Here is a 22,617-nt window from a genome sequence, read left to right as displayed (position 1 = left end):
ACTGTCAATAAAACAGTGGCTGCTGTGAGTGTTTCTGACTTCAGCAAAGAGCTAATGATCAAAGCAATAGTCCAAACCTTTCATAAAGGCTTGGAGAGCAGAATTAGGTAGTTTCCACTTCAGCTACATGGATCTAACAAGTTAAGAGAACCGGTGTGAATGGGTGCTGTTAGAGGCTGCAGGGAGCTTTTCATGCTGTTCTCTATTACTGCAGGCCTGGGTCCTAGGGTATATCCCTGTGTCCTGCAGCCATAGGGAGGAGGAGGAGAGAAGATCCAGCAGGCAGGAATTGTGCAGCAAGATTGATTTATTTAATTATTTTACAAACTCTTTTATAGACTTTTTTCTTCATAGTCTAATTGGAAAAGGATCAGCCACCCCTTGGGGGTGATTGGCTAAAATCCTAAAACATCCATTGTCAAAATATTTTTCTACTATACCATAAACAAGACTTTTCAAGGTTGCAGGTGTTTGGTTGTTTACATTCCCTGCTACCTCTTCTGTGAGAGAGAAAAATCTCTCACGGACTTAGAAAATAGCAAGAAAATCCTTGCTAGCAGCATTTTTGTATCTACAGTTCTCTATCTGTCATGCATAGGCTGTAGGGAGGTACCACTCAAAAATGTTCTTCCGTTCCTTATTTAATGGAAACAGTCGAGCCCAGAAAGATCCCTTTCAAATACATCAGGCCATCAAATGTCTGAGAATATTAGGAGTTTCTTTATTGTGCTTGTGTGTTAAACTCATCTGGGGCTCTGGGATCCACAGCTTGCACCTTCGTGTTCATGTCATAAAACCCACAGACTAAAGATGTCCTGTGTGAGTAACTTCCAGCCTGAAGGGGAAATCAGACGGAGCCAGAGTGAGGAGTGACGGAGCCATGGCAGAGCCATGTGCACTGCTCTTGCTTCGAGGTTGTGTCCTTCTCTGCATGCCAGCTGTGTTGACATGCTCCATGTGTGTACAGTGTAAAAGGTGCTTCCCCCTCTGTCCCCATTTATGGAAACATTTCTGACACCAAAACGCATTTTTGTGCCTTGAGATTTGCTAGTGTAGGGCAGTGGCTGGTGCCCCTTTGGTAAGAGATGGTGAGTCTGAAGGGTGCAGAATTAACCACCCCTTTCTCCTCTGTGGCAGGCTGATCTCTTCTCTCTTTCAGTGCCTCAGTTTCCCATCCTGGGCAGTGAGAAAAACAGAGCTGGTCCAGCACTGCGTGAACATCCCATTGGCATCGCACACGCAGCAATGCTCCTCGGGGTAACGAGGCCATGTGAGTCATGAAGAGGATGGAACTGAGCTTCACCCTCTGCACTTTCTTATCATTCTGCATGGGTACCTCTACCTCGAATTATTCCTTCTTCCTTTTCCTGTCTACAGACAGGATTTTGCTTTGGTTTACTTTGGTGCTGCTTTCTTTTGTCTGTGGGTGTTTTGGTGGATGGGAGTTGGCTTAGGTCTTCCCTTCACAGCTTTTGCTTGCTCTGTTTGGGAGTGCTTTCCCCAAAACTGGGCTCTTTGAAGTATTTCTGTCCCACAGGCAGCTGGGGATTGATGTGAATATGAGCCAAAGCCTCCCACAGCCCAAACTTCCCTGGCTTCCATCTGAAGTTGAGCTGCTCTAAAGGTAACTTTGGATGTCTTGGGGGAAGGCTGCCTCCCCTGTCAGTCCACTCAGCAGGAAAAACAGAGTGCAAGGAGCAGTGCCCACTGCTCCCTAAGGTAGCAAAATGGGTTTTCTTTGGTCTGTGGGTGTTTCAGTTGTCATCTGGGCATTCCCCTCACTGCAGAAAGTGCCTGTGGGACCAGCTGGGAGCAGAGACCTGACATCTGGGGGGGAGTGCATATTGTCAGCAATAAATCCTGCACCCATTATGAAGCCACCCCTTACATGCCAGCTCCTCTTAGTGGAAGGTTTGGTGACTGTCTCAAACAATGGCACTTGGAGGGCCCTGACACTATGCACTTCCAGCACACACAACCATTGCCTCCTCAATTTGCTCAGCCCAACCTGCTCTACAGTTACACCATCTGATCCAGCAGCTCTGCAGCAATTCACAAGAGACTCCTTGTCTGAGTAACTGGCTGAAGCACCCTGATCTTGGTGCAGTGACTATGGCTCTGATGGTCTGTCCATCTGATTCCTCCTAGATGGAGCCAGCAGAGGAACGAGATGCAGGAAACCACACCCTGCTGACCGACTTTGTCCTCTCTGGATTGTCCAGCCGCCCAGAACTTCAGCACTTGCTGTTCTTCACAATCTGCTTTGTTTACAGCATGACTCTCTTTGGAAACCTTCTCATCTGCATGGTCACAGTGCACCCCACCCTCCACGTGCCCATGTACTTCTTCCTCCGCGTCCTGTCCTTCCTGGATATTTCCACAGCATCAGTCGTTGTCCCCAAGATGCTGGTAAACCTCCTGTCAGAGGACAGGAGCATCTCCTACTCGGGCTGTGTCACACAGCTCTACTGTGTGGTGTTCTTAGCGGCCACTGAGTGGTACCTTTTGGCAGCCATGGCCTATGACCGCTACGTGGCCGTATGCAGCCCCCTGAGATACGCTGCCATCATGAACACCAGAGTCTGCCTCTCCTTGGTGCTGCTGTCCTGCTGCAGTGGCAATGTTGTGTCGGTGGTGCAGACAGCCTGGGTGTTCACGTTGTCCTTTTGTGGGCCCAGGAGGATTAACTACTTCTTCTGTGACATTCCCCCGCTCATCATGCTCTCCTGCACCGACACCTCGCTGTACGAGAAGCAAATCATCTCAGCCACAGTGCTCGTCATCCTCACACCCTTCTGCCTCATCCTGCTGTCCTATGCCTGCATCATCTCCAGCATCCTGAAGCTTTCCTCTGCAGAGAGCAGACACAAGACCTTCTCCACCTGTTCCTCACACCTTACTGTTGTAACATTGTACTGTGCAAGTGGGACTTTGATTTACTTACAGCCAAAATCCAGTAATTCACAAGACACAAAGAAAATCCTTGCTCTGATATACACAACTGTAATTCCCACATTAAACCCCCTGATTTACAGCCTGAAGAATAAAGAAGTGAGAGAAGTACTAATCAGAGTGATAGCTGCGTTGATGAAGAGATGAAGATTTTCTTGTCCATGAATGTGCGGATTAAAAACCTTATTTCCATTTTTGGTGGGTTTTGATGGTTTACTAGCTCAGTGGAAACTGCAGGCACAAAGATCTATTTCACACTTGTAAATATTTTGTCTTTTTCATTGCTTCAGAAGCAAATTATTTGGAATTTCTATCTCAATTTTTTCCTTAGGAGTACAATATATATACCAGACATTTCTTCTAAAGCAGAGCATCTGAAACCCACCCCACTCCCCATGTCTAATTCAGGTGTCTAGGTTGGAACTTCTCACTTCCATTGAGGAGTTCACCTCACCCTTTCACTGAAGAAATACTCCTTTACAGTGAGCTTTTCAGGCTAAGCATGACTAATTGATAGGGACTAGGTGTTTTGCTTTGCCCTTTTTTCCCCTTGTTATATGTTTTCCATTCCTTCCAGCAGAAAAGACTGAAAGTGATAAGGAAATTAGTTCACTTCTTTCAGAGACTCATGTTTTTCATTTAAGGTGTGGGGAAAGTAAAGGAAAGGAAGATTAACTAATGCTCATTCCTTATTTCCAGTGAGAACTCAGCATTTAATACAGTCCAGTGCCCACACACTCCAAGCACTGTGAAGTCTGAGTCATGGGACAAGAGTATTCTGCCTGTCTCAGCTTGAGAAATTCATCTAGGCATGAAAAGAAGACAGTTTCAAGAGGATTAGCTGATATCTGCAGGGGCACACAGAGAAAAGGGCTGCTACAACCTAGGAGTATTTATTTGGGAGGGTTTTGAAGTCTGTTCTGAATAGAACAGGCCCCCTGGCTTGGTGAATAGCCTGGGCCTGAGCCTGCAGCATCCGAACTGTGGTTTCCATATTGAGGCCAAGCAAAAGAAATCTTCACTACCAGTGTGGTCATCCTGATCTTTGAAGGCTGTCAGAAAGGTTTAAGGTTTCACCTGACTTAGTTACCTGACCATAAAGGCAGTAAAGGGCAGTATAATTGAGTATAATGTTCTTCTTTTGGTTTAGCTTGCCTGTAAAAGAGAAAGGCAATGTAAGTCATCTCAGGATGAAGCCATTGCCTGACTTCAGAAACTTCACAACAATGAACTGAGTTAATTCACAGCAATGAATTGAGTTAATGACAAAGTGGTTAATTGCATTTGGCAATGTTGTTTGCTTAAACTCCTCTAGGGAACTTAACTTGTCTCTGTATTGTTGAAACCCTTTTTTCTTTATAATTAGAACACTGGAGAAAGAGCTAATGAAATTTCATTTACAATTCTACAGGCTTTGCTTCTGGGACCTGATCTACTTTTACCTCTGTAAAAACAGAGAATTTTTTTTCTTGTTTTATTCCCTGAAAAGATAATACTGAAAGAAACATTTCTTTAAAAAAAAAAAAAAAAAGATTAATTACTCTAGTATAGTAACAGTAGTGTTAATCACTTTAAGGGACATTGCATTCCAAATGGTTAAAACTTTTAATTTGCCTCTTTTAAAGATGTCTCAGACTCCAGCCCAAGGAGAAAGAGACATCCAAAACCATTCATCCATTTGGAATAAACCCTTTTTATATCTGCTGGAGTGCCCTCCCACCAAACACTATCAGCAATTTACTGTTTTTCCTGAATCCATCTCTTCTGTTTCCTGTTTCCATAATGCCACATGTGCATCAAAGATACCCCAAATAGAAACTGATGTGGTAGAAAGCCAGACAGGTCTTTAGCTGGTGTAAATCAGAATTTCACCTCTAGCAAGGAGCACTGATTTTTGGTCTCTAAGAAACAGCCATTGGTTTTGCTAGAGCAGAGCTCACTTACACCATCCTCTCTCCTGTATAAAAATGGGAAGTTCTGGTTAAATTATGGATTCAGTGGATCACAGCTTCACAAATAGATCAGGGCAGAAGTTTGTGCCTGGATTCATCTCCCCAACCCCAATATGTGAACTGTTGATTCTAGCATTTTTATGGAAGAATGCATTTTAAGAACTCATCTATTTTAACATTTTAATTTCTTTCTATTAATTATTTTCAGAAGTCTGTGTGAAATGGTATTTAATAATTAATTAATTCACTTTTTCTGACAAAAATTAGTACTGATTTAAATGTCTGTCTTGATATGGGCTGCTGAGCTCTTGACATGCTGCCACAGTTTATGGTTCTGTCAAGATCACCTCCTATCATGGGTGCACTTGGTCTCCTTAAGGAGGCTCCAAGGAAACAGCTAAATTAGTCATTAGACATGTGTCATTGGTGCAGTACTTGATTCTTCACTCTAGAAACACAAAATAAAATTTTAACATTGTTGGAATGTGCTGCTTCTTTAATTTAGCTTATAACATTAAAGGTCAGTGTTGAGTTTAATTTTTTATTGACGTTACAAGGGGTTTATTAATATACACGTGTATATATAGTATATAATGTATATTAGAGAGAAAGGAAAGGAGAAAGGGAAAAGGAAAAGAAAGGAATGGAAAGGGAAAAGGAAAAGAAAGGAAAGGGAAAAGAAAGGCAAGGAAAGGGAAAAGGAAAAGAAAAAAGAAAAAAGAAAAGAGAAAAGGAAAGGAAAGAAGCTAGATTTCTTGAATTGTTGAATTTATATTAAAAGTGATCTGGAGAATTCTAGATGATGGCTCCTAGAGGTCACATGGTTCAGAAATAAGATAAGTTACAATAAACAATAAATACAATAAATAATTATAAATAAATTCGTGCACCTTACAGCTTGATGCCACAATTCTGTAATTATCACCCTTGGAGCCAGAAACAACCAACACACTCTGACGAGGTGAGGAAAGCGTTATCTAAAGGATGCAAAGAGACAAACCCTTCTCCAGTCTCTGGCACACAATGCTCACCCTCTGTCAGCAGGGAGTGAGTGAAGCAGCTCCATCAGAGGCAGCCTGGGCACAGCTGACATTTGGGCAGTCAGACCTCCAGCCTGATGGGCAAGGATTCACAGTTAGCTGAGAAATTAAATATCAGTCAGTTTATACACACAGCCAGCACAATGAGCCCTTCAGCTCCCCGTGGAAGAAAGGAGAGATGGAGAAAACAAAGAATGTCAAGGAATTTTTTGATTTTAAGACATGACATGAAATTTTGACCTTTGACAAAACCATCAAATAGGAGGTGTTTTCCTCTTGTTTCCTTTTATTACTTTCTTACTTTTATCTTTTTTTTTTCTTTTTCTTATTCTGAATTCTACATCCTCGTATCACTTTCTCTTCCCATCAGTTGTTTATATGTTTTGTGGGGGTTTCTTTTGTTTCTACCGTCATGAGGGATTTCATTTCTCACTTGTCTCTCTAAGGGAATTAAACTCAAACTGCTCTAAACCTAAATAACCCTTACAGCTCTGAGAATTTTCTCCCACTAAAGCATTTTCAGTATGCTTTTTTCTCTATCTCAACATTGCTAGTGAAGTTACTAATGAAGTAATGTGCAGATGCCATCATGCTGATGCCAAATTGATTTTTGCCTTTTTTCTTTCACATATTCTCTGTATTCTTTACACATATATTTGTAGCTCTGCAGCCTATTATTGTATTCTAGCTAGTTTTTCCAGTACTTTTCCCTGCCCTGATAGGCAGAAAGACAAAACACATTCCAAGGCCCCTATCCTATCTTAGTTCTCCCTAGGAACCAAGGTTGAGACCCGCTCTTCGAGACGTATTTTTATAAACAAAGCTTAGTTCCCATCTGAGGGGGGAAGACTTAGAAAAGGGTTGAACCCAGGGGGGGAAATTACCTCACCTCTTATGTGTCTAATTGGTGATTTTTGTCAAATATACTGATTTGCTAAACTTATCAAACTGTATTCACCCTGGGAGAGGGTGGGCATTCTGTGGACACTTTCCATGTCTGCCCCTGGAGGCCTCCAATAAAGACCAGCCTTTATATTACCTCCTATACTAATACCATCTCAAAAGTGTGTTGTTTTAATTCCAGGTTCCTTAAGGCATCAGTGCTAACATAGAGGTGAAACTACACTGGATTGCTAAAGAGAAGTGAGACGTGCTGGAGTGGAAGGCTCAGCTGTGATTTCCACAGGAGAGAACAAGGGCGTGGGTAGGGCCCCTTGCATGGTCAGTATCCAGGGTGTGTCGTGGTGATGTCTTTGCAGGTGATTTATTACAAACAACTTTTATTAGGCCCTAAACATTATACCATACTCCATGGAGGATGAGAAAACATGTGACTGACCTTCCTAAACTGATGGGAGGTGAATGTTGTCCCCATCTCACATCTAGGAAGTTGCTCGCTAACTGAAGGAGCAGGGATACCAGTGGTGAACAGAGTTTTGTCATGGAAACACCAGATTTGATGTCTTTGGATCTGCTATCCGATGTGGTTTCTGTATGCCTCCTGACAGAAATATTTTCCCCAGTGTTCTCCTGATGGCCTTTTTCATCTCAGTGTTTCTCAATGTGTAGATCATTGGGTTTAGCATGGGAGTGACCACAGTATAAACAATGGAGGCCACCTTGTCCCTAGGGTGTTTCTTATCAGGCTGAGCATAGGTGAAGATGGAGGGGATGAATATTAAGCTCACAACAGTTATCTGTGTCCCACAGGTAGACAGGGCTTTTCGCTTCCCTTCTGTGATGCACATCCTTATCTTAAGCAAGATGACAATGTAAGAAATAATCAAGATTACAAACAGGGTGATGAGGATCCCTCCACTGTTAAACACCATCTGTAGTTCAGCCCTGCGAGTGTCAGTGCAGGCTAGTTTGATGACTTGAGGGACATCACAGTAGAAATTGTCCAGTACATTTGGGCCACAGAATGGTAGCTGAAGAAGAAAACCAGTTTGTATAACAGAATGAAGAAATCCAGCAAACCACGCAGCTGCCACCAGTCCTATGCACACGTTCCAGTTCATGATAGCCAGGTAGCGCAGCGGCTCGTAGATGGCCACGTACCGATCAATCGTCATCCCTACGAGTAAAAAAGACATTGCACCTGCAATGAAATGGAAGAAGAACATCTGGAGGAAGCACTCACTGAATGAGATCGTTGTACGCTGGGTGAGGAGGCCTGACAGCAGTTTGGGAGTGTTGACCGAGGAGTCGCTGATGTCAAGGAAAGCGAGGTTGGCCAGGAGAAAGTACATGGGTGTGTGGAGCTGCTGATCCACAGCCACCATGGCAATGATGGTGAAGTTCATTAGCCAGGTAATTACATAGATGAGAAAGAAGATCGCATAGAGACAATACTGCAGCTTGTGATTCCGTGTCAGGCCCAACAGGACAAATTCTGTCACCGTAGTGGTGATGTTCTTTAATTCCATTCTTTATCCCTGCACCAACAAGAGCAATAAAGATGACTATAAATGTGTGTTGGACTATAGAATTATTAAAACAAAGAATCATAGAATGTTGGGAGGGATTTCTGGAAGTCATCAAGTCCCACAAACTCTGGACTGTTCAAGTGTATGACCAGTCTTATAGGAAAAACAAACAAACAAACTCCCTTACATTTAGAGAGAACTTAGGATGTTCCAGTTAGTGTCTGTTGCCTTTCATCTTACTGTTGTACTGCTCCAGGAAGCGTCTGGCTCCACCTCCTCTGTACCCTCATCTCATCAGCTAGTTATATACAGAAATAAGGTCTCCCCTTAGCCTTCTCTTCCATAAGGGTGAACATATCCAGTTCTCTCAGCCTCTCCTTGAGATCCAGTGATCCAGCCCAGTGATTAATTTGGAGGCCCTCCAAGGAATTCAGTCGACTGTATCACTGTCTTTCTTGTCCTGAAGCACTGTGGTCTTGCCACAGTCCTGCACTGATAGAGGGGTGGGATCATTTCCCTGCACGAGCTGGCCAGACCTTTGCTAGCAGAGCCAAAGCTGTCTGTGACCTTCTTTGACAGAGGAACACATTCCCATCTCCTGTTCAGCTGTTTGCCTACCAGGGTCATTATCTACACAGCTGCTTCCTGGACAGGCCACTAGCCTCTGCTGATTGCACAGGCTTGTCCTTTCTCAGATGCCAGATGGCATATTTACTCATGTCAGACTTACCAAACTGTCCCTACAAATACCAGCCCTGCCATCCAGTGTACTGCCTACTTTTCCCATTTTGCTGTCCTCCACAACTCCTATCACTACATGCCATTGCATGAAGTCCCTCTCTATTTCTCTTTTAGGCCTCTTTCTGGTATTGGAAGGCTGCTGGAAGGTTTCCCCAGAGCTTTCTCACCTCTCCATACACTAAATAACCTCAGCTCTCTCAGCCTATTCTCACAGGGGAGGTGCTCCAGCCTCCTGACCATACCTGTGGCCCTCCTTGGATCAGGAGGCCCATGGTCCATTTGTGCAGGTCCATGTGTTTCTTATGCTTGGGGCCCCAGAGCTGAGCACCATTCTCCAGGTGGGGTCTCAGGAGAGGGGAGTTTATGGGTGGAATTATCTCCCTTGATTTGCTGGCCGTGCTGCTTTTGATGCAGCCCCAGGATAGGATTGGCTTTCTGGGCTGTGAGAGGATATCGACAGGATAAATCCAGTTTCTCATCTACCAAACACCCTCAAATCCTTCTCTGCAGGCCTACTCTAAATCCATTCATTGCCCAGCCTTGGGATTGCCCTCACCCATGTGCAAGACCCTGTACTAGGCCCAGTGGAACTTCCTGAGGTTTGCCCCAGCCCACTTCTCTCCTGTTAAGGTCCCCCTGTATGGCATCCCTTCCCTCTAGAACATCAGCCACACCCCTCAGCTTGTAAAGCAGCACCTCTGCCTGGAATGCACCTCACCTAAAGCAAGGACTTGCAAGTTAGGCTGAGCTGAAGCTTAATCCATGCAGCTGAAGGGGTTCTGTGTCTGAATATAGACAGAAGAGTCACCCACACAGGACCTGCTTTCCTTAATCCTTCACTCCCATCATTTGGACTAGCTGGACATGTAAGTCCACATTGGGCCAGGTGATCTGTGCACTAAAAAGTAAGTCAGGACAAGGGAGGTGGCTGTCTCAGCTCCCATCAGAGTCAAGAAGTCTGGAGAGGGAATGTGCTCCCCCTAAAAGGTGACACCACTGTGGTCAGGCTACTCCTCCTTGGGCTCCATGGACAGCTCAACCCCAATTTCTTTCCAAGTTCTGACCTTCCCTTACATTAGATTATTACAAAGATCTCTGCATCACAGTCCTTTTTCAAACTTCTTTTCAGTCAGATAACTGGCATGAGTTAAAATCACAGACACGGTGTTTCAAGTTTTAGAAAAATAATGTTGTAATATCCAGTGAATTTGGAGACACTGTGAGGAAGTTCTAAGAGAAGATGGCATCTGCTCACCTGCACCCACAGCCCAAGATGACTGAGCCATTTCCCTGATGAGAAGTTGCTGCCTCTATTTGGCTGCTGAAACAAAAATCTAATTTCTTACAAGAAAAAGCCATATGCAGAATAAACCACAACTGTTTTATTTTCCCCTATAAACTGTTAAACTATTCCCAAAATGGAATTTCCGACAACTGTAGAAACCAGAACTTGCTGTACATTTCCATTGCCTCTGGTGAATACTCTGCAGGGATTCTGTAATTTTTTTCCCCGTCACAGTTAGCTCCTTAGTGTCAGTGAATAATTCCATTTTAAATCCTTATACACCTAATCCTATTTTCTGCCTGAAAATTGCAGACTTTTTCCACAGGTCCAAAAAGGAAAGCTGCTTTCGGTATGAAATCATGTTTTCTAGCAATCCTGTTAATACTATAATAATAATAGTAATTATTAATTATAATGATTACTATTAATAATAATCCTGTTTGTTCTCATTTCCCATAAAAAATAGTATTTTCACAGAAGCTTGGGGGAGAGAAAAAGCAATTTGCTTTCAACTCTAATCCAACCTTTCTTTTTTGCCTCAGTAATCTCCCTAACATAAAAGTAAGATCGAGCTCCAGCGAAAAACTGAAATACAGAAATGCTGTGAGACAGCTCGGACTCGTGCAGCACAGCCTGCATTCTCTCAGACCTCTCCCAACACATGGGGAGTATCTCTCAAGATGACTCTCTTAAGTAAGATATATCACAAGAGATAAGCAAGCGTTTTCAGGTCATCTTCTCTTTCACAGTATAATCACTGGTCACTGGCAGCGTGTGGAATTCCTCGTCCTTCCAGAATGTTTGGCAGAAAGAGCAAAAACCTTCAGCAAACTCCTGTTTCTGTGATCCAGCTTCACAAAAGCTACGAGACGCCATTCTCAAGTTACAAGATAATACAGCACAGCTCTACTCAGAGGAGCAGGGGATGCAAAGCTACCTCCAACAGAAGACTCCAACAACCTTCCCTTGTAGGATTCCTGATGCCTTTGTTAAGGGAAATGATGGGATTCAAGAAGAAAGCAAAATCTCAAATCACCTTGCACTTCTGGTCATTCAAAAAAGAATAACAATAATATAATTAGCAAAACTCGATTTTGTCACCATGGGGCTAATTAAAAAGTTCTTGTAGTGCTTCATGTCATGTGGATCAGGACCACGTGCAGATGCAGGAACCTTGTGATAATTGGAACAGAACTAAGATGGGAATTTTCATGGCAGTGTAGTCACTTCTCCCATTCACAAGACGAGAAAATGCAAATTATAACTCTCCCAACCACAGACTTGCTGCCCTGGAGCTTGTGTTCAACTGTGCTTTGAAATAAAAGTTCAGTCATTGCTATAGGATTGTCGTATCAGTAAAGCTTTCAGGGCAGTGATTATTCCAAAACACTTCTCTGATCCCTTACAAAGCGAATTTTTTTAGTTATACAGGAAAAAGTTGGTCTACACATACACAAAGGAGCACAAATGCCCACCAACAGGTAGAGAAGCCACAGTTACCTAACCAGAGAAATGGACACTGACCCACCTCTTCCAAGGGCTCTCCCAGGAGATCCACCAGCCTTGACAGTGACTGTAATCGGTACAATCCACTGTCAAGGGATGTCAGGAGCAGCTGTCACCTCCTGCAGACCCAGCCCAGGACCCTCCTGTAAAGCTTCTGTGAGCCCAGCCTAAACACCTGATGGCTCAGGGTCTCTGCCCAGGCTGAGGGATGGGGCTGCTGCTTTCCCCTTGGCAGGTTCAACCAGCAGCACAGCCAGGAACCTGTCCCAGACACAGACAGAAACACAGATGCTTGCCCAGAATTTCAGCTTCAGATTTACAATTTTTTAGCTGTGAGAAGGGAGAGGGTAGTCACAACATGCCCTAAAATCTTGGAAAATTGTCCCAGTCAAGTCTGAACCACGGTTCAGTGGAAAATAAGGGGTACTAGGAAGGGAAATACCAACTTTAATTAGGAAAACAATGTCTTAACAATTTGTGAAAGAATGTGTAAAGCAGACTAACAATACAAATGGTGCAGAACTACGACAGGTACAAAAAACTCAGAATTAAGCCTTGCTGTCTTTAATACTGTGTTGCAACTTTGCAATCAGCCCAGAGCTAACCCCAAAGCGAGGCACCAGTGCAGATCACTCAGCTCTGCCAGAATGAGACCAGAACTCCAGGATCAACCTGGTCACAGATGTCACATGCCCTGGTGCCTGGAGAGATGTGGCTATCACAGCCATACACTGGACTTGCCTGTACAAACTGATACTTACAGAGGTGCCTCCGTGTGTTCCTGCCTATTGCCTCTGATGGGGGACCAGTGACTGCAGCCTTTGCTGACACACACAACCCCTTCAATGCCCAGAGGGGTCATTGCCACTCTGAGTACAGCCCAGAAGGAGGCCCATTTGGGCCCCAGGGGAGTGAAGGGTGCAGCCTCTGTCCAGAGTCCCAGCAGCAGGGCAGTGTCAGGGGACATGGAAGGAGCATGTCTGCTCTTTTGGGAACATCTGGTCAAAGGAGCCATAAAAGGCATACAGTCATGGGGAGGCTATGATGAGAAAAAACCTGATCAGGCACCCAAAGGGGTAAGGATGTGTGAGGCTGAGAACATTTATTTTTACAGTAGGGAAGTAATGGGAGACAGTCATAAAACCTGACCAATTAGCATTAACAAGGCAAATAACCAGAAACAAATGGCATCACTCACACCAGTTGATGAGCTTTTAAGAACCCATAGGCAGCCAGGATTTTGCAGCTGATAAGGATGCAAACCTGAGTGTCCAGGATGTTGGATGAAGACAGTGGGATGTCAGCCGTTGAGGGACTGTGCAGGGACAGGGAGCAGCCAAGAGGAGGTTAGACAGAAAAGGGTTATAAGAGGCTGGTTGGGTGTAAACCTGGGCCAGGCACCGCTGGTCTGGCTGAGCTCTACACTGACCACCACAGTCCTGGCTTATTTAATCTATCTGTAACTCTCCCTGTGCAACCTCACAGGGTCCCATCTGCATGCTGCAAGGACCAAGTGCCAGCTAGCGGGTAGCCAGCATGTGCAGATTTGGGGCCAGCTACTGAAGTCAGAGAGGGGCACAGGGACAGCAGAGACCCAGCCTGTGGTAGCAGCTCCTGACACCAGTGGCAACTCACCCTACAGCCACTGAGGCAGGAATACCCTGTGTCCACAAGAGCAATTGCTGGGGGGAAAGCACAAGCAAGGGGAGTGAGAGGCTCCATGCCAGCAGCTGGAGCAGGACAGCCACTCACAGCATGTGCGCCCGATTCTGGGGGAGGCAACTGTGTGTACATCCCACAAACCAGGTGTGCATGTGGGTATCCACCAGCAAAAACTCAGACCAGCTGGCAAGTAGGAGACTCCAGGTCTGGGCAGGATTATCAGGAGGGCAAGGGATCCACGTTGGTACCTGCAAGTGTGGTGTGCTTTTGGGATAAGCATCTGGGTGCTGCATCTTTGGTGTTTCAAGCTGGACCAGCTGGCAAGTAGGGGACCTGTGGGATGGGTCAGGAGTGGTCCATGTTGGAGTGCTGGGTGGACAGAGGGGTCACACCAGTGCTCAAAGGATTCCTGAGTGCATGTGCTTGCGAACCCTGAGGGTGTCATGTGTGTCTGCCAGCCCCATCATGCTTGGTGCTTGTGTGTTACCTGTGTCCTAGGTGGGGTGCTGCCGACAGCAGCATCTTGGCTGGGGCTGTCTAACAGCTGTGTCAGTGTCAACTGTGTGTCACTTGTCCATGTGTCTATGTGTCACAGCAGCTCAGCATCAGGGCTGGCTGACCCTGCAAACAGGAAAGGAACAGCTGTGTCCTCAGCTTGGACAGAAACCCTGGGTATGGGGCCCCCAGGCTGGGGTGTCAGTGGCCACCCAGGAGGGTCCTGGACCACAGCTGCTGAAGGCAGCAGCTGCTCTTCACATGGCTTAACACAATCATCAGAGACACCTGCCCCGAGGCAGAGGGGCACAGCAGTTGGCTCAGGTGTGCCTGCAGAAACACTCTGCTAGCCCTGAGCACCAGAACGCCAGCACTGGGGTAACACAACACCTGTACTCAGGATCACAAAGTCTTGCAGCCTGAGGATCAGGGCTTCCTTAAGGCCATCAAAACCAGACACATCCAATCTAGATTTCAGCCTGCTATCACCCAAACACACATCTTTTGTGGCTCTACTACAGAGAAAGGGGCACAGGGTGTGTGTGAATTTATCATGATGGAAAGGCTTAACTGCACTCAGAAGACAGTGCTTCCAGATCCCATATACAGATTCAGATGACAAGCTCATTTAAACCTGTGATGTATTTAAGCCAAACACCATGCAGAAGCAACTTTTCAGAAGTCCCCAGTGAGTTACACATCCAGGCAGGGAGTCCAAGGCTTGGGAACTCTGCTTTGTGGCAGCCCTCTGTGGGATACAACACCCCTTTTAGAAGAGCTGAAGGTGACAGTTCTTCTCCAGCTATACTTGTTTCCATTTCCAGTCACAACCCACAGCCATTGCAATCATCAAGGTACATACAGGCACAGAAATGACCTAACTGGGCTGGCTAACCAGCCTGGCTGACAGAAGGATGCTGCAGACCACAACATCTGGGGAAGCTCTGAAGCCTGAGGCTCCAAAAACCCAGCTGAAGTAACTAAAGCAGCAGTGCTGATTGTCCCCACTGTACTGGCCCACAAGGAACTGGCTCTGTATGTCAGAGTAGGTCAGCCCACTCTCACAGACAGGAAAGTGAAGCACATGGGAAGAGGAAGGAAGCTGCACCTAACAGACAGCGAAGACACAGTCCAAGCAACCCACATGTATCTCAAACCATATTGCTTTTGTGACTATTCCCAAAGTCCCCTTTCACCTGGCTGTGCTTACACTAACTGCAAGGACTATCTCCAGTTCCATCTACAGTCCCATTCTAATTTTCCTGCCTGGAAAGCCATCAGATTGCCATTCTGTCTCCAAGATGTACTGAGTAAAGAGGCAGAAGAGTGGGGCATCTAGACTTCACCAAGACTGATTCTTCAGCTACTCTAACAACATGTCATAAACCAGAAATATGTGGACTGCTGTTGCTCTGGATGGTTTCTTATTTCAAGAGCAGGTCTTTATCTGCCTGAAGTAACTTTTAACAGCATTTTCGAGCCCCAACTTACATCACACTATGAATATTTCTCCAGAAGTACTGCTATAATAAACTTCACTGCTCTGTGGACTTCACACCCTGCAACCCACTTTAGGATGTGGAAGTGGGTCAAGAGAAGCATATGGATACATTTCCTGCCACTATGAGATGATGAAATTGCCATCTTCTCTACAAGGGAAGAGGTACTGCTTCCCAAGGCAGACCAGGCAGCTTGGATATTCTCAGTGCCCAGTCAGGAGGAACACCCTGAACACAAGTACCACCCCATGGGATTAATGAAAGAAAACCACCCCAATCTGAGGTAAGGACAATGATGGCAATGGCTGAAATGCTCCTTTAGACTAAAGCAGTGACTGGCACTGCCTCACACAGTGCTGTACCACCCAGTTTTCCTCAGCACAAGCTTAGATGTAATGGGCACTCAGCCAAGGCAAAGCAGTCCAGGGGCCACGGCCTGATTGTCACCCTTTTCCCTACAGGCTGGCAAAGCAGTGCTCTCCTTCATCCCTGCTGCAGCACAAGGGATATGGAACCCTGGCAGGGGGTAATTCTTTGGACTAGACTCAGCTGAAGGTACTGACACATCAACTTGGTACCAGCCACACGAAAAGAGAGGGCAGAGTCTCCAAGCACTCAGTATTCAGCACCCTTGGCACTCCCCTAAAGATGGACCTTCTCCCACAACCACTGAGACTGAGACTTATGCTCCTCTGCTTTGCCTATGTCATCATGGGGAAAAACAGGAAGGGTGACTTCCAGTACCATGGAAGAATTACAGCAGCATTACAACCTCTTTCTTGATGCCAGCTGTCTCTCAGGGGAGAAGACATTACACCCCCAGCTGCTTTGCCAGCAGTTCACACACACACCATGCAAAAGGGAAGACAGGCAATTCCACAGTCACAATCCTTTGAGGGGCTTGTGCCCTTCCCCAAATGCAGGTAATGTTGAGATTCAGATGGCAGTAAGAAGGATGATTCCTAAACTGGGATGCACACAGGGAGATACATGGGGAAAAGATCGCTCACCCTTTCTGGATGGGGATGGGGAAGTGTGAAGGGGCAGGGCTTCCCTCTTTCATGGGAAGGCACATCCCATGAGCTCACAAAAACAGGGCCCAGCCCAGCCCAACTGGGAAGGCCTTAACCCACAATGTCCTTCAGAGCTCCAGCCAGGTCGGGGAAGATGAAGTGGTAGCCACTCTCCAGGGTGCGTTTTGGCAGCACCCTCTGTCCCTCCAGCAGCATGACTGCCCGCTCTGCCCCGAAGACAGCCCGCACTGCCCAGGCAGGCACTGGCACCAGGGCCGGGCGCCCCAGGGCTGCAGCGAGCTCCTGAGCAAAGGTGCCATTGGAGGTGGCAGGGGAGGATGGGGCAACACCATTGAGGATGCCTCGCACAGACTCTTTCTCCAGGGCATGACACACAATCCCAGACAGGTCCCGAATGTGGATCCATGGGAAGGGCTGGAGTCCAGAGCCCAAGGGGCCTCCAAGTCCCAGACGGAAAGGCAAGAGCATCTGAGAGATTGCACCACCATCCTGACCCAGCACTACACCTGTGGGGAGAAGAGAGTGAGACAAGGTGCCCCTGCCCAAAGGGCAAAAGCCCCTTCCACACCCAGACCTATAAGCAGGAGAATCCTTAGAGGGCTGGACTGGAACAGGACACCAACAAAGAGAGACAGAAGAGCTGATGCCCTTTACCCCCCTCTTCCCACTCTCGCCCCAGCAGTAAAGCAGAGTCACCCCTAACAAGCATGATGCCCCATCTCACCTGATCTCACCACAACTCCACGAGCTGGGCTCCCAGGGATGAGAGCTGCAGCCTCCCACGAGCTCACCAGGCGTGAGAAGAAGTCAAAATCCCCTCCTGGACTGTCTTCAGTATACTCAGCTGTGGGGCTGGGGCGGTAATAACCTGCAGGGTAACAGCAAAAAGGGAGTCAAGGGTCAAATGATGCCACCAAGCCCCCCCTTCCCCATCAGACCATCTTCTCTGCCTCCAGGAGCCCAGAACTCCTGTGAGGAAAGGCTGAGAGAACTGGGATTGCTCAGCCTGGAAAAGAGACCTAATTGCAACCTTCCAGTATCTGAAGGGAGCTTACAAGGAATCTGCAGAGAGACTATTTACAAGGGCCTGGAGTTCCAGGACAAGGGGGAATTGCTTCAAATTGAAAGTAAGTTTAGACTGGCTATTAGGAAGAAAATCTACCCTGTGAGGGTGGTGAGGCTCTGGCACAGGGTGCCCAGAGAAGCTGTGGCTGTCCCATCCCTGGAAGTGTCCCAGGCCAGGTTGGACAGGGCTTGGAGCAACCTGGGACAGTGGAAGGTGTCCCTGCCCATGGCAGGGGTGAAACTGGATGGTCTTAAAGGCTCCTTCCAACCCAAACCATTCTGGGATTCTATGAGCATGGGCACTCCACCAGGGACATCCTCATATGAACAGCACAGGGTCTCTGATGGCAATGCTGACAAGTTTTTGAACTACCAGTGCACTCTACGGGTTCAGTAGGATGCACTAACACTCAGGCAGCCCCAAAACCCAAACAGGCCTGCAAGCATCACACTGAAGTGGCTGGAAGGTGCCTGCTTTAATACTGGGCATCACAGAGCATAAACCACGGCAGCTTTGAGGACTGCAGCAAGCAGAAATGCAAAGTTGGAGACAATGCAGAGAGCTTCAGCTGAGGCCTTACTCAGACAAATTGGTTCTACAGAATGCCTAAAGGCTTTCACTGGGAAACACAAAAAAACTTCTGTCCTAATGACACCAAGACAAAGCATACAGACCCAAATTCCTCTCCAGCAGTACTAAAAAGCTTATCATGGCTTGCCTAAACACAGTGACACTGATGGCAATGAAGCTGACATTTCAAGGCAAGACATGTGCTCCCATGGAACTGTGTTTCTGTCTGCAGGTAAAACCTCTCCAGGTCAGCATGAGGGATGTCTTGGCCAGGCCCAACCAATACCTACGCCAGTGACCAGGACCCAAGCACGGGGTGCCTGTTCAGCAGCAGCAATGGCTTTGGCCAAGGTCTTCGTGGTCTCCACCCGGCTGCTGATGACTTCCCTGGAGAAGGCATCACCCCATCTGGAAAAGGGAGAACCATGGATTATGCACCTCACAAGGACACCCCAGGAAACACTACCACCAAGGGGGATCCCGGCAACACCCACTCACAGGCACAGCAGAGGTCACAGGAACTTCCCCCACCCCAGAGCAAAGGGAGGACATGTCATTTACAACATAAATGCAGCTTTGGAAGATGGTGGCTCTTCACTTCCCTTAAAAGATTGTGGGGTTTGGACTGCCTTAGGACAAAGTCAGCAAAGGAGCTAGACACCAAAGCTGGTGTTCCTCCTAGAAGTCAAACTTTGCTTCTGATTTTGCATTATCAAATACAGGCACCCAATGTCCTTTTGAAAATGTGGGACTAATTTTTCTGGCCTCCAGCTGTAGATCCAGAAGGGAACCTTTCTTCCAAAGGTCTCTCAGAACCTACCAGGCCCACAGAAATGTTTTGGGTACTTGAGGATGCAAATGTCAACAGTCAGTTAACTCAAGAGCTTCCTGATGATGTTGTTTCCTCCCTTTCCACCTTCTCTGACAACACAGGACAGTGTTGCCTTCACCTTGTCCCAACAGCACTATGGAAGATCAAGTTACCTGCGGAAAGGGTTGAGGACATTTTCACCAGCCAAGTTGACCACAGCATCGCACGGGGGCAGTCCGGAGCGGGACAACTCTTCCTAGGCAGGAGTAACAGAGACATCACACATCAAGCCTCCCCTCTACTCAAGCCTTCCCTACAAAAAAGCAGGGCAGGCTCCTAGGAACTCCAGCCAGCTTCTTCCTGACATTTCTGGGGCACAAGCACGAATGGAGAAGGTTTTGCTCCTTGGAGCTACAGCAGCACCCATTCCAATGACTGTGACCCATGGAGCACCCAGCAGCCCAAAAATACATCCACAGGAGCCAGACTTCCCTTGGCAGAGTCCTTCTACGCCATGGAAAGCCAGGGTGCGCAGGCTTGTTTCTCAGCCCTGTCGCGTTCCCCCTCTTGTGACCGCTCCCATCTCATACCCAGCTGATCCGATCCGTGCCCCCTTGTCGGGACACGTGGGTCACTTGGTGCCCTCGGCTCCGCAGCAGCTGGGTCAGAGCTCGGCCCACGAAGCCTGTCCCACCACCTGGTGAGAGACAGACAGGCAGTCACCGCTGTGTCCCTGGGCCACCGCTCCCCGGCCGCAGAGGCGAACCGTGGCTGGGAGCGCATCACCGCAGCGCCGGCAGCGCCGCCGGGCCCTGGCCCACGCACCACGTCCAGCTTCCCATACCCGGGAGAAGAGGGGCCTGGCCCCAACCCAGCGGGCAGCACCCGCAATCGCACCTACCCCTTCCCGAAACCCCGCTGCCCTCAGGGCCCCGCTGCCCTCAGGGCCCCGCTGCCCTCAGGGCCCCGCTGCCCTCAGGGCCCCGCTGCCCTCAGGGCCCCGCACTCACCCACCACCACCCGCATTGCGGAGCTGCGCATGCGCCCGAGCAGCGCCCGCCGCGCATGCGCCCCCCAGCGGGGGGAGGTGCTTTACAGGCCAGCGCGGCCCGGAGCGGTGCTCGGCAGGGCCCGGGGAGCGGGGCTGGGGAACGGGAACGGCCCGGAGCGGGGCTATGGGAACGGGGAACGGCCCGGAGCGGGGCTGAGGGCACGGGGAACGGCCCGGAGCGGGGCTGGGGAACGGCCCGGAGCGGTGCTCGGCAGGGCCCGGGGAGCGGCCCGGAGCGGGGCTGGAGAATGGGGAACGGCCCGGAGTGGGGCTGAGGGCACGGGGAACGGCCCGGAGCGGGGCTGGGGAACGGGGAACGGCCCGGGGCCGGGGGGGGTGTCACGATCCGCTAATGCAAGCGGGGGTCGTGATGGTTCGTTTATCGATCTCAGAGTGTAAAAGGACACAAGGGATTTCAGTTTTAATCAGAACAGCGCACCTTATATTAAGTGCCCACAACACGATAATGCGATAGAGGAGAGAAAGAGAGATACAGAAAACAAAGTAAAAGGGTAGAGAGGAAGAAAGGATGGGGGGGTAATAGCTACCAACGGATGAGACGAAGTCCTCGTGGTCTTCTGCCGATAGATTCGTCTTCTTTCCGTGGGGAGATCTCGTCTCAGTTATTTCAGAAAGTCCCTTTATAGTCCTTTTCAGAAGCCAAGAGGTTGGGAAATCTACAGCCGTTGTTATGGGGTCCATTGCTTTGGGAAACAGGTACAGGACAGACGTATAGGACAGGTGTACAGGAGAGGTGTACAGGACAGGTCGTTCCTTTCCACTTCAGCACAGTCCTTCCCGCCTGGGCAGCAAGAACGGCACAGTCCATTGGGACCTGCACTAATTTCCTCAGGAATGCGTACCAGTTCCCAGTGGGCACACCCGTAGGCAACACTTGGCAGACATCCCACCTCAGCCAGGCCAGGACTGCTGTGTATTCAGTCTCTGTCTTCGGCGATGATCGTGAGGCAGATGAGGGATCTTCGGACCGTCTCTTACAGGGGGAACAGACCGGGGCCAAGGGGACACTTGGGGAACGGACCAGGGCCAGGGGGAGACTCGGGGAATGGACCGGGGCCGAGGGGGGACACAGGGAATGGACCAGGGCCCAGAGGGATACACTGCAGTTGTGAGGAGGAAGTGAGAAATGGCATGCTGGGTTTTGTCTTTCTAGGAAGTTCTATCCAGTGAAACACCGTGACACAGAGGGATGTGGTGGGGAAATACAAGTTTGAGACATATCCAAAGGTCCCTTACAACTCGGGTTTTTTGATAATTTACACTGTAGGACCTGCTAGGCTGCCCTCTGGTACAGCCATCTGCCCTTTATGGAGGAGTTAAAAGGAGAATATGCATACAGCACCTTCAGCTAACGTCACCATCATGACCTACCCAGCAGACAGAGGTGGAGCAGACCACACTGTGTTTGGAGAGCAGCTCCAGCTCACCCACCCACCTGACAGCACGTGCCACACAGAAACCAGCTGCTCATCTCCACCTTCATCCTGTGAAGCACAGAGATGCATCTTCCTGTACAAATAACTCTTTGAGTCTCTCAGATTTCCAAGCTGGCTCCTAGAAACCCCATTTCTTCCTTGCTTAACATGCAGGACATAGCACTTCTACAGAGCTGGTGCTGTGAGGGATAGGGACAGCTGTGGCTTGCTCAGCCACCTGTGTGTAGAGATCCTGTGTGTAGATGCCTACAGGCTGTTGTCACCCTCTGCTCTTTATAGGGCACAGGTAAAAGGAGCTGACAACACAGGCAACTCTGCATGAAGCAAAGGCTGCTCCAGCTGTCTGCAGGTGGGAAGTTGTGTCCCCAATGTGTGTTATGACATCTCAGAAGAGACACTTCAAGTCCACTGGCAGAATTACATCCTTGAAAGAATTTCTTTTCCCATGACCCCAAGGAGACATGCAAGCAGGTGTCAGAGAGAAGGGAGGTTCAGGGTCAATTAAACAGTCCCTGCCTAATTCCCAACTGCACAATCCTTCATTTTCTTCTAGCAATATTAAAAGCACTTCATAGAATAGCAGAATCGTAGAACCTCAGACTGTTTTGGGTTGAAAGGGGCCATAAGGCTCATCTCGTTCCACCCCCTGCCATGGGCAGGGACACCTTCCACTACACCAGGCTGCTCCATCCAACCCAGCCTTGGACACTTCCAGGGATGAGGCAGCCACAGCTGCTCTGGGCATTCACTTCTGCTCTTTTAACGAAATGATAAATTGGCCGGACCATCTCCCTGGGGTTGCTGTCTCCTGGCTGCTGCCCCACTCAGCGCAGCTCCAGGCACGGCCACTGGGCCCCAGGACGTTCCCGGTGCCTCCCTCTGGGCCCCGGGCCATTCCCCGTGTCCCCCCTCAGCCCCGGGCCATTCCCAGCCACGGGATGCTTGATTCCATACTTGATACAAAAGCTTTAAATTGGTATTTTTGAAAGGTGCTTTTTAAACCAGAATTTCAAACCACTGCAAGCAGCTGTAAAGTTGAACTTAATCATTATCTTCATGTTGTCAAA

General features: G+C 48.2%; 3 protein-coding genes across 5 annotated transcripts; 1 reads left to right on the top strand and 2 right to left on the bottom strand.

The window, feature by feature from the left end:
• The first annotated feature begins 2,133 nt into the window (after positions 1-2,133).
• Positions 2,134-3,099, top strand: LOC104697838 (olfactory receptor 10A5-like). The gene has a single exon (XM_010412886.3). It carries the CDS (start codon positions 2,149-2,151, stop codon positions 3,097-3,099), a length of 951 nt encoding a protein of 316 aa, XP_010411188.1. The 5' UTR covers positions 2,134-2,148.
• A 2,478-nt stretch (positions 3,100-5,577) lies between these two features.
• LOC104697785 (olfactory receptor 4D2-like) lies at positions 5,578-12,885 on the bottom strand. Of its 2 annotated transcripts, XR_753223.4 has the most exons (2): positions 7,284-12,885; positions 5,578-6,018 (listed from the first exon to the last, which is right to left on the bottom strand). XR_753223.4 is itself a non-coding variant. In XM_039565683.1 (1 exon), exon 1 carries the CDS (start codon positions 8,371-8,373, stop codon positions 7,384-7,386), a length of 990 nt encoding a protein of 329 aa, XP_039421617.1. In that variant the 5' UTR covers positions 8,374-12,885; the 3' UTR covers positions 6,137-7,383. The 2 variants fall into 2 exon arrangements, 1 of the variants encoding a protein (XP_039421617.1); XM_039565683.1 differs by lacking the exon at positions 5,578-6,018 and having other exon boundaries at positions 6,137-12,885.
• A 1,801-nt stretch (positions 12,886-14,686) lies between these two features.
• SDR39U1 (short chain dehydrogenase/reductase family 39U member 1) lies at positions 14,687-20,095 on the bottom strand. Of its 2 annotated transcripts, XM_039565685.1 has the most exons (6): positions 20,053-20,095; positions 19,633-19,739; positions 19,216-19,298; positions 18,518-18,639; positions 17,320-17,463; positions 14,687-17,101 (listed from the first exon to the last, which is right to left on the bottom strand). In XM_039565685.1, exons 1-6 carry the CDS (start codon positions 20,081-20,083, stop codon positions 16,686-16,688), a joined length of 903 nt encoding a protein of 300 aa, XP_039421619.1. In that variant the 5' UTR covers positions 20,084-20,095; the 3' UTR covers positions 14,687-16,685. The 2 variants fall into 2 exon arrangements, with proteins under 2 accessions (XP_039421619.1, XP_019149412.1); XM_019293867.3 differs by lacking the exons at positions 18,518-18,639; positions 19,216-19,298; positions 19,633-19,739; positions 20,053-20,095 and adding an exon at positions 18,380-18,510.
• Between the last annotated feature and the right edge of the window lie 2,522 nt (positions 20,096-22,617).

This window comes from Corvus cornix, chromosome 27, assembly GCF_000738735.6.
Source record: "Corvus cornix cornix isolate S_Up_H32 chromosome 27, ASM73873v5, whole genome shotgun sequence".
Classification (NCBI taxonomy): Eukaryota; Metazoa; Chordata; class Aves; order Passeriformes; family Corvidae; genus Corvus; species Corvus cornix.
This window is presented reverse-complemented; position numbering and strand designations above follow the sequence as displayed.

Coding starts and splice junctions, on each gene's coding strand:
- LOC104697785 (XM_039565683.1), bottom strand. CDS start 8,373: ATGGAATTAAAGAACATCACCACTACGGTGACAGAATTTGTCCTGTTG.
- SDR39U1 (XM_039565685.1), bottom strand. CDS start 20,083: ATGCGCAGCTCCGCAATGCGGGTGGTGGTGG. Junction 18,640..19,215: donor GTCCTCAACCCTTTCCGCAG/GTAACTTGATCT, acceptor TCCCTTTTCCAG/ATGGGGTGATGCCTTCTCCA. Junction 17,102..17,319: donor TGGAGTTGTGGTGAGATCAG/GTGAGATGGGGC, acceptor TTCTCCCCACAG/GTGTAGTGCTGGGTCAGGAT.
- LOC104697838 (XM_010412886.3), top strand. CDS start 2,149: ATGGAGCCAGCAGAGGAACGAGATGCAGGAAACCACACCCTGCTGACC.